An 11554-nucleotide genomic window follows, 5' to 3' on the forward strand; every position below is an offset into this window, starting at 1 on the left:
ATTGATTCAGGAAGAAGAATGAGATACACACATGTCTCACTCCAGAAGTTGCATTCTTCTCTTAATCAACATAACTCCTTGTCTTTGTCACCGCCATTGCAGTCGTCACCATTACGTCCGCCATCATCAAATGTTTTCAATGATTCAAAGCCTGCTCAGCATATCAACAAGTTGCCCTTACGTATGCTCCTATTTACTCTGACCATTTGACGATAAAATGTCAAATTGACAAAAATGTTCAAAATGACAAAAAAAATGACCTACAATAAATTAGTAAAATCAATGAAATTGACTAAAATGTTCAAAACAAAAATTTGAAGGGATAAAATTATACCTTCTATTTTTGTTTAAGTCGTACAAATTCTGAACAATAAAAAAAAAATAAAGAACTGATAATAAATTAACCAAATCGGACAAAAAGACATAAATAGTCATTTTGACTAAAAAATCAAGATGTATATTTTAAATGTTTGGTATCACTATTTTTTTCTTTTGGTTTAAGTATGCCAAATTAAAAAATATAATAAAATGATAAGAATGACATAATTTACAAAAAAAAGGACAAAATTGTCATTTTACCTAAAAAAGGATAAACACTCAATTTTAGAAATTTATAAAACTTTGTGCAATTTTATTATTTATATCAATATCAATTTCAGTTTTTGTTTTATTTAAATTTATATTTCATTCTACAAAATGATAATTTTCTAACATATCTACAAATAAAAATTAGCGATCGGATATTCAAACCGCTATGCTTTTGTAATTTCAACTAATTATTATATCATTACGAAATTACTACAAAACATATATACTTTTTAGTTATTAACTTATTTTATAATCATTGCTCAAAATTTAAGTTATAAAGTTAATTAAAATTATTTTGAACTTTATCATCTGTGGTGTCGAAAGATTATAAACTACTATTCATTAAATTAAAAAAGATAGAGGAATGCGGATGTTATGCTATATGTGTCATACATGACCGGATCAAAAGTGGGTGCGACAGAGTCGCCCATTAAGAGCATAAGATATAGATATAAGAAACGACGTTATGACTGACATGAAGGGGCCTCAACGACAAAATTATTTTACCCAAAAAATGATTAGAAAATATGACTTTATATAGACGAAGAATATAGAATTCCCAATTTCACGCAACTTAAAATGCGCATGTTAAATTGACCAAAATCCACCCCCTCAAACATTCCGGATATAACTTTCATAGATATCCATCTCCGACAACCGACAACCATCTCCCCCAACGAAATCATCCGCAGGCTACTTCCACCCTACCAATTTGGCAGTGACATTTTCCAAAAAAAGATATTTTTAAAGATTATCTTGAATCGGAATTATTCTTAATTTCTTAATATATATTACAATTGTCCAATAATGTTGTTGTGGGGGAAGGAGGAGAGGTTGATGTCAGACCTAGAGAAGACAGAGAAGATGCTTGAAGAGAGAGGGTTAATGTTGGAGAAGATGACGAAGGAAATTGATAAGAAAGTCGAGACTCAGAAGGCACTCCAAACGGAAGCCGACATGCTGTTTCGATTCAGATTATTATGCAAGGTAATTAATTATCTCAGATATATCGTTATTAATTAAAACTGTAGATTTAATGAAAACTCTTAATTCATTGATTGATTGATTTCTTATTATAAATTGTCATTTACGTTTTCAGAGAATCCGGCCATTGAGAGAGACGGAACAACAAAATATGAAGAAAGAGGTAAATCATTCATGCATGCATGCATGGCTTCTTTATTTGAATTTATTATGATTGATTTATATCAATTTTTATATTATGGATTATATATGATTATGAAAAGATTAATTGTATTTGTTAGGAAAGTGGGGATGAAATGGAAGAAAAATTCTCCGGGCTAAAGACCACTTATTTGCAAATGAGAAAATCGATGGGATGAAATGGAATGCAGATTATTTTCTATAAATTCTGGTGCTTTTCTCCAACATACTTTATTTTTGATCCCTTGTCGACCATTACTAGAAGTCACAACCCACAAAATGATACAATACTTCAAAAAAAATTCTTCAAATTACACGGTGTAACACTAATTCCACATAATATCGTAACTTCAATATATAACATTATTTCCAAACTAAATTCGATCATCTATATCACAAATTGGCAACCAAGTAAACCATTTGGGTTGTTGCGACTTGTTAACACATGTGAAAAATATAGTGGATAAACTTATCAACTCATTTTCAAATCCTGACACTGCTATTCAGTCCTTGTGGTCATGGAGATTCGTCTGCAGTGATTCTAGGACATGAGACAAAATCTTATGTTTGTAGCGGGGGATTAGTCGGTGCGCAAAAACTTGTCCGGAACCCTTGTTAGAGAAGTTTCATTTCCAAAAAGTCTTCCATAATGATCCACTATCCTCTAGGCCTCTCCCATAATGATCCACTATCCTCTAGGCCTCTATGATGTTAGAAAGTCTCCAATAATGATCCACTACCCTCTGCAGTGTTCTACGTACGCTGGGAATGGAAACTCTAGTTCTTTTTCTTGCTTATTCCTTTAGGCTACTTCACTAAAACCTCTAAATCAATCTTGTGGGCCACTGATTCTTGAGTCTTAACGTTGAACATGTTAGAACCATAAACATGCATCCCAAAAGGCTAAAACTATCGAAAAAATTGGTTTAACTAAATTTCACGAAATGGTTTTATCCCAATTTGGTAGTACTCTGGTGCAACTCATGAGTTGCACCACTTAGCTTTTGCAATAAATAGACTAAATAGATATACTAGTAATCCATTGTGATGAATACTAGAAGAGTATTACAAGAGTGTTACGATCCTTAAGGTATACTCACATTTATGGGTTAAAGTATACAAGATATTACTAGGTCATGGAAGGGTACCATGATGTAAATTGATGGTGGAGCTATATCATAGAAGTCCTAAAAAACCATTTATAGTTATATCCACTATGGAATCTAAAATCCCGCTAGAGCTAATTTTGATAAAAGAGGAGTTAACGTTCACTCTACTTTGTGCGCGGTTTGCGATACTGTGTTGAGACAAGTGATGATCACCTCTTCAATTCATGTTTTGTTGCTTCCTCAATTTGATTCCAAGTTGCCGCATGGTGGGAGATCAATGATTTAATGTGCAACATGTTGGAATCCTAAGTCGTGTAGGACTTGGAGTCCAAGTAAACTTGGAATTTAAGCAAGATGGTTTAAGTTTCCGTAGTCTTATTCTACAAGTTGGTAGTTTAGGAGTATATATATGTATAAATATCGAGGCATGATATTATGCAGAAAACTGTATTGAGTTTTTAGAGTTATATTTTCTCAATAAAATTGGAGAGTTATTCCAAATTCGTTTTATGCTATTTGATTAGAATTAGTATCAGAGCACAGAAGCAAGAAGCTGTGAGATCGATTATTACATGTTGACGAGTCAGGTCAACATGTCAGATACATGGGGAGATGGAGAAGCTCCAGTGAGGGTGAAAGAGATTGGATCAACCTCTGTTCAGTGTCCTATGCTCACATCAACGAATTACACGGTGTGGTCAATGAGAATGAAAGCGGTATTAAAGATTCATAAGGCTTGGGAGATAATTGAACCAGGAACTACAAAAGATCAAGACAAAGATGATTTAGCAATAGGTTTAATTTACCAATCGATACTTGAAGACCTCATAATCCAAATCGGCGAACAAGAATCTTCCAAGGGACTTTGGGAAGCAATCAAATCAAGACATATGGGGGCTGATCGTATGAAGGAGGTACGATTGTAGACTTTAATGTCTGATTTTGATCGATTGATGATGATTGAGTCGGAGTCGATCGACTCTTTCACGAGAAAATTATCAGGAATCGCATCCAAGGCAGCCGCACTCGGTGAATCAATCGATGAACCAAGAATGGTGAAGAAATTCTTGAAATGGCTACCAAGGGCAAAATACATCCATATTGTCGCCTCTTTGGAACAGGTGTTGGATTTGAAAACTGTTGGCTTTGAAGATGTAGTAGGGCGGTTAAAAGCATATGAAGAACGAATTAGGGAGGAAGACGATGTCGGAGAAGATCAAGTGAAGGCGCTACTTACGAAGTCTTCTAGTAGCGGTGGTTCGAGTAATCGCAGAACACAAAGAAAAGGGACGAAGGGATTAAACGGGGCAGGAGGGTCAAATGGACCGAATGGATCAAGTAGATCCAAATGTGTTAATCGGGTCTCGCAAGTTTGCAAGACCAATCATGGAAACAAGTCCAATTTTGATCAGCCCAATTCCAATAATAACCCAATTAAGAATAAAAAAAATGATCGATCCAAAATTATTTGTTATCGATGCGATAAACCAGGCCACTTTGTGTCTCAATGCCCGGATCGAATTAAAAAATTACAAGAAGGTAATTTTTCCGAATATGACGATACTGACGAGACCGTATTTTTACACGAGACCGTATTTTTTAACAAAGAAAAAGTGATACCGTCCCGATAAAACTCACAAGACAACGATGTGTGGTACTTAGATAACGGGGCAAGCAATCACATGACGGGAAATCGGTCGTTTTTCTCCGAACTTGATGAAGGCATAACCGAGAGGGTTAAATTTGGAGATAATTCATATGTAAAAATCAAACGAAAAGGTGCTATACTTTTCCAAGGCAAGATGGGTCAACAAAGGCTGATGACGGAGATTTACTATATACCGGATCTCAAGAACAATATTATTAGTCTCGTAGAAGCAAGCGAAGTCGAGTGTGATATTCGAATGAAAGACAATTATTTGACCATGCACGATGCCGATAATTTCTTATTAATGAAGGTACAAAGAACTCCAAACCGCCTTTATAAAATAAAATTACAAATTGGAGTTCCTATTTGCCTTCATTCGAGACTAAGAGAAGATACATGGTGATGGCATGCAAGACTCGGGCACATCAATTTTGAGTCAATGAAAAAAATGTCCAATAAAGGTCTAGTCAAAGGGTTACCCAAATTTGATCACGAGAATCAATTGTGTGAGTCTTGTTTGGTGGGCAAGCAAACAAGAAAGTCATTTCCGCCTATGACGACATACAAAGCAAAACAACCATTATAACTAGTTCACAGTGATTTATGCGGCCCGGTCACGTCGGAAACCGAGGGTCAAAATCGGTATATTTTTCCACTAATTGATGATTTTTCATGATTTATGTGAATTTATCTCATGAAAGAAAAGAGTGAGGCATTTACACACTTCAAAAAATTCAAAGCTTTGGTGGAGAAAGAAATTTGAAAGCCTTTGAAGGTGTTTAGAAGTGATCGAGGAGGTGAGTTTACTTCTCTCAAGTTTAATTCTTTTTGTGATCAAAACGGAGTCAAACGCCATCTTACCACCCCATACTCTCCACAACAAAACGAAATTGTGGAACGAAGAAACCGAACACTTATGGACATGACACGAAGTATAATGAAGGCAATGCATGCTCCAAACTACTTATGGGGAGAAGCGGTAAATGACTCTACAAATCTAATCAATCGAGTTTACACAAGAGTCCATGGTGATACAACTCCGTACGAAAAGTTGTATAAAAGAAAATTGAATTTAAAAAATGTTCGTATATTTGGGTGTCTAGCACATGAAAAAGTTGAACTGGTTAATCTAAAGAAGTTGGATGCAAGATCAAGACCACTAGTGCATGTTGGTTCCGAACCGGGTACGGAAGCTTATCAGTTATTTAACCCGGTGACACAAAAAATAATCGTGAGTCGAGACGTTATTTTTGATGAAACCAAATGGTGGGATTGGATTAAAGAAGCAGGAACTAACAATGAAGAACCGGGTTCATTCATAATACCATGGGACTATTCAAGAGACGAGGCGAACAACAACCAAGGAAACAATGTAAACAATAATCCACTTGAATCGATTGAATCGGATCATGAGATTTGAGACGGAGCGGGAATACAAGATAATGAAAAACCAAGTCCGGTAAATAATAATGTTCAACAAGGAGCTACAGATCAAAGACCCTTAAGAACAAGAGTACCTCCAAGACGATTTTAAGATTACGAGCTTGACCTTGATAATCTCGAAGAACTTCTTCTTACAACCAATGGCGAGCCGGACAGCCGGTATTTGTTGAAGAAGCGAAGAAAGAACCAGAGTGGGTCAAAGCTATGGATGTGGAAATTAATTAGATAAATAAGAATAATACTTGGACTCTCGTGAACAAGCCTATGGGGGTGAAGCCAATTGGACTCAAGTGGGTGTTCAGATTGAAAAAAAAATGCAGACGACACCATTAATAAATACAAGGCAAGGTTGGTTGCTAAAGGCTACGTGCAACAACCCGGTATTTATTTTCAAGAAGTATTTTCCCCAGTAGCTCGAATTGAAACCATTCGGTTTCTTATAGCCTTAGCAGCTACTCATGGGTGGGAGCTTCACCGCTTAGATGTTAAAACAATATTCTTACATGGAGAATTAAAGGAAACCGTTTACGTATCGCAACCGGAAGGCTATATAAAGAAAGGGAACGAGCATAAAGTGTATCGCCTTAAAAAAGCATTATATGGTCTAAGACAAGCACCTCAAGCATGGAACATGAAGCTTGACGGGATTTTGAAGAGTATGAAATTTCAAAAGTGCATGAAAGAACCATCGGTGTACCGGAAAAGTGGAGGATCTAACTTGCTAATTTTAGCAATTTATGTTGATGATGTATTTGTCACAGGTACAAATTTGAGTATAATCAAGAGGTTCAAATTAGAGATGTCCAAGAACTTTGAGATGTCGGATCTTGGCAGATTGACTTATTACCTTGGCATTGAAGTTAAGCAAGAGGCATCGGGGATTACTATAAACCAACAATCATATGCTCGACGCATTCTAAAAGAAGACGGTTTACATGATTGCAATCCGACCCACATTCAACCGAGAATTAAATTGTCAAAGGACGAAGATGAACCCAAAATCGGCCCGACACAATATCGAAAGGTGGTAGGATGTCTTAGATATCTCTTGCAAACAAGACCCGATATGGCATATGCGGTTGGAGTTGTAAGTCGATACATGCAAAGTCCAAGATAATCACATGGTGGTGTAATCAAACACATTCTAAGGTACTTGCGAGGAACAACGGGATATGGAATCAAGTACGAAAAGATGGGGCAACGACGACTTATTGGTTATAGTGATAGTAGTCACAATGTTGACCCGGATGACGGAAGAAGCACAATCGGTCACATTTTCTACTATAGGTTATCTCCGATAACGTGGTGTTCGCAAAAGCAAGATACCGTTGCTTTATCATCTTGCGAGGTGGAGTTCATGGCAGCCACAGCAAGTGCATATCAAGCAATATGGTTTCAAGATTTGCTCAGAGAAATCATGAATAAGGCGTAAGAGAAAGTGGTTCTTAGAGTTTGATAACAAGTCGGCTATCGAACTAACGAAGAATCCCGTTTTTCATGGAAGGAGTAAACACATTCACACGAGGTTTCACTTTATTCTTAATTGTGTTGAAAACGAAACAAGTGGAGGTGGAGTACATTCCCGATGAAGAACAAAAGACGGACATTCTTATGAAACCACTAGCTCGGACCAAGTTCAAGGAAATGAGGAGCTTGATCAGGGTTGAAGAATTCTCTAGAAGGACTTAGAGATTCGGGAGTGATTGTTGGAATCCTAAGTCGTGTAGGACTTGGAGTCAAAGTAAACTTGGAATTTAAGCAAGATTGTTTAAGTTTCTTAATTTTATTCTACAAGTTGGTAGTTTAGGAATATATATATATATATATATATATATATATATATATATATATATATATATATATATATATATATATATATCAAGGTATTATGCAGAAAACTCTATTGAGTTTTTAGAGTTATATTTTCTCAATAAAATTGGAGAGTTATTCCAAATTTGTTTTGTGCTATTTTATTAGACGACAGTGCTTCAAATGGGATTATACATCGATAAGATTTTTTTATGTTTTGACGTGATGGTGCTTAATTACTACGAGTCGGGCAATTTGGAATATTCGAAACAATGTATCATTTGGAGCACAAAATCTAAAGAAAAACACCATTTTTTACGAGATCATATCGCAATCATATTTTTAGGATTATTCATAGGAAATATAAGTTAAGTATTAATTATGTTGGTTTGTTATAAAACATACCCTTGCTATTTACCCTTTATAGTATGTTTTTTTATCTAGCAATTTTCTAGCTTATTAAAACTTGACCGATTAAAAAAAAAACTAGATAAATAGTGGGAAATTAAATAATCTAACCACAATTTAACCACAATTTAATATGTACCTGAAAAAAATAACCAAAATATTTGTTTTTTAGAAAAAATAACTACTTAATCCGGAATGGGCATTCCAGAACAAAAAAAAATATTTTTTTTTCCGACAAAAAAGTATATTCTGGATTCCGGACTGAACTTTCAGATTTCGGAAAAAAAATTTACGAAATTTCAAGAACAAGTCTGAAATCCGATAAACAATTCCAGAATATTGAGAAAAAAATTGTTTTTTACTTAAATCTAACAAAAATAATAAACAAACATAGTAAATGTAAATTATATACGATATTAGTGCATAAAATCAAACATTATATTGAAAAACAATGATAATAAACACTACAAAATGAACATTTCAACATATGTGGATATATTTCTTTCAATAAAAAAAGGAATATATATATATATATATATATATGAAAATCTATGAAATTTGAAGATCAAATCTCAAATGAAGGATTCAGGAGTAATAGTGTAGAATATGAACAATAGTGTGCATTAAGACATACCGAAAAAATATAGTTACTCCTTTCTTAAATCTCACTTATTTAAGTTAGAAATACTTAATTTCTCGTATATAACACTATCAAATAAGTGGAAATTCCTTTCAAAAATATCTTCTAATGGTTAGAAGGCATTATTTGATTGTTAAATTCTAAAAAAAAATAATAAAAAAATAGCCAACTCTTAATTGTAAATATATGTAACTATTAATTATCCCTAATTATTAATAGAAGTTAGAATGCATTATTTACATAGTAAACTATTAATAATTAAAATAGGGAAAATGACATATACGTCCTATGAACTTTTCAGGATTGATCATTTTAGTCACTTAACTTTTTTAGTGGCTTTATGAGGGTACAAACTGTATGTTGTCGGGTCGATTGCGTCCTTATTTCATATGTGAATGGGTCAGTCAGTCATTTTTTGACCACCTCTTTTACTAATACCACTTAGGGTCTTGACTGTGTTCTATCTTGATTGCCATGTCATTAATTAATGTCATATAGGCTGCCGACTGTCTAGCCCATAGTTTTATGATTTTTAAAGAGACATGTTTTCCTTTATTGTTCACGACTTCCATCTCTTCCGGTTAACCCTTCCTTGTTTTCTTCTCCTCAAACCTCAAACATGGATCGCGTATTCTTCCAAGCCAATGTGCACTTCCAAGGAATCTTTTCCAAATACCCCATACGCTACACCGGCAAGATTACTTAGAGGTTTTTGGACATTGATGTCATAGGAGTGGACAAGGATGAGTGCTTTGCTTTCATCAAAAGGTTCACTAGAGAAAAGTGTGAGAAACTCTATTACTGCCAACCTCATATTGATTTGACTCTAATTAACAGTGAGCTGGATTATGCTGACTTTATAGCAATTGTGTATGAATGTGGTGTTATACTCCTTATGTATGTAGACCATTTTGGTAATAGTAGCATGCATGAATGGTTGGATGAATACAAATACATGGTTGTTGATAACATATAGGAAGAAGTGATTAATGGTGCATGACTAATTAAGGAAGTTGAGACAGGGCATAGGGATGAGGATGGGGTAACGATGAGGATGAGGATGCTAATTAGGATGAGGATGACCATGGCTGCCCTCATTTTTTCAAAAAGGATTATAGGCATGGTTTCGACATAGGTGAGCATGCAGGTGTAGGTGGGCCTTTGGAAAAAGACATGACTGACAATGAAGATGTTTATCCTGAGTTGCTAAATATTTTCAATGAAAAGCTACACTGGAAGGAGCATGAACTTATGGTAGGTATGAGGTTTGGGAGTCCTAAACAATTGAAACACATGCTCTGTAACTATGTTGTTGTGAATGGTTATCAATTATGTTTTTTGAATAATGGTAGTAAGCGGTTGTTATCCAAATGTTGTGATGGAAAATGTACATTTAGGATTTTGGGTTCATGGATGAGTGATGATAAGTCTTTCCAAATCATGTCCTATTATTAGTGACCATAATTGTGCTAAGAATTTCAAATTTAAATCAATTTTCACTTATAAATGGATAGGTACCCACTTTACTCAACAATTTTTTAACAATCAAAAGATGAGTGTTAGATTGATTAGAGAGGAGGTGAAAACCACTTTTGGCATTGATGTGATTATGAGTCAGTGGTAGAGAGCCAAGAAGTATGCATTGACTCTAGCTGAAGGCACAGTTGCATAAAATTATGCTCGAATATCGTCATATGGTGAGTAGATTAAAAGATCAAATCTTGGATCGATAGTTAAAATTTCAGTTGATGCATTGTCTGATGGTAAAAATGACTTCATTAATATTTACATATGCTTTGTTGCAATAAAAAATAATGGAGCATGGACAGCTGTTTCCTGAATAGTTTTTGCCAAGGTGAGTTGCTTTGTTATTGTGGGTAGGGATTGTAAGAATGGAATATTCCCAATTCCGTGGGCGGTTATATGTGTGGAAAAAAAGGAGAATCGAAAATGGTTCATTGAGAATCTTTCAAAAGATTTGCAGTGTTGGAATGAAGGACATGGTTTGGTTTTAATTCCTAATCAACACAAGGTATGGTTCATAAATATTAAATGTAGTATAATTAATATTTGAAATTCTAACTTCATTCCTTCTTGTTACATATATAGGGTTTGGTTGAGGTAGTGAAAGAAGTATTCCCAGCAGCAGAACATAGGAAATGTCCTAGCCATATCTATGTCAATTTCAGAAAGAGGTTTAGTGGAGCCAAGTTTGAAAATTTGTTTTGAAGAGCAAGCAAGGCAACAACTGAAGTACATTTTAATATAGTCATGAAAGAGATTGAAAATTTGAATCCTGCTATCGTTGTGCATCTTATGGATAGAGTTCCAAAGACTTGGTCTTTAGCTTTTTTTCAGAGTTCACAATTCATCTTGTGAGTTTGCGGAGAACAGCTTTTCAGAGAGCTTTAATAGCATCATTATGGATACTTGGAAGAAACCTATCATCAACATGTTAGAGGAAATTCATATATATATATATGTGTGTATGTGTGTGTGTGTGTGTGTGTGATGCAAAGGATGGTGTCTATGAAACTAAACGAACAAGGATGAAATTGTTACTCTATTTGTCCAAATATCAGAGCAAGGTTAAATACTCACTAAACTAAGAAAAGGTTTGCACACTTATTGATTAATACATAGCTAACATGTCACAACTCTAAATATTTGCATTACATTATATAGGCATTGGCAGGTTGTATCTTGTGGGGGTATGAAGTTTGAAGCAAGGAAAATGGATGAGTC

The 11554-nt window shown here is 34.7% G+C and overlaps 1 protein-coding gene across 1 annotated transcript; it reads left to right on the forward strand.

The window, feature by feature from the left end:
* The first annotated feature begins 1227 nt into the window (after window positions 1-1227).
* Window positions 1228-1947, forward strand: LOC145071188 (uncharacterized). Its single transcript, XM_079018110.1, has 3 exons — window positions 1228-1575; window positions 1688-1735; window positions 1854-1947. Exons 1-3 carry the CDS (start codon window positions 1396-1398, stop codon window positions 1929-1931), a joined length of 306 nt encoding a protein of 101 aa, XP_078874236.1. The 5' UTR covers window positions 1228-1395; the 3' UTR covers window positions 1932-1947.
* Window positions 1948-11554: the final 9607 nt, after the last annotated feature.

This window comes from Lactuca serriola, chromosome 8 (assembly GCF_051521515.1).
Source record: "Lactuca serriola cultivar US96UC23 chromosome 8, Lser_US96UC23_V15, whole genome shotgun sequence".
NCBI lineage: Eukaryota > Viridiplantae > Streptophyta > Magnoliopsida > Asterales > Asteraceae > Lactuca > Lactuca serriola.

Bases quoted from the DNA above. Each gene is read 5' to 3' on its own strand.
- LOC145071188 (XM_079018110.1), top strand. From the start codon at position 1,396: ATGTTGTTGTGGGGGAAGGAGGAGAGGTTGATGTCAGACCTAGAGAAG. The intron at 1,576-1,687 runs GTAATTAATTAT...TTACGTTTTCAG, and splicing joins GATTCAGATTATTATGCAAG to AGAATCCGGCCATTGAGAGA. The intron at 1,736-1,853 runs GTAAATCATTCA...TGTATTTGTTAG, and splicing joins AACAAAATATGAAGAAAGAG to GAAAGTGGGGATGAAATGGA.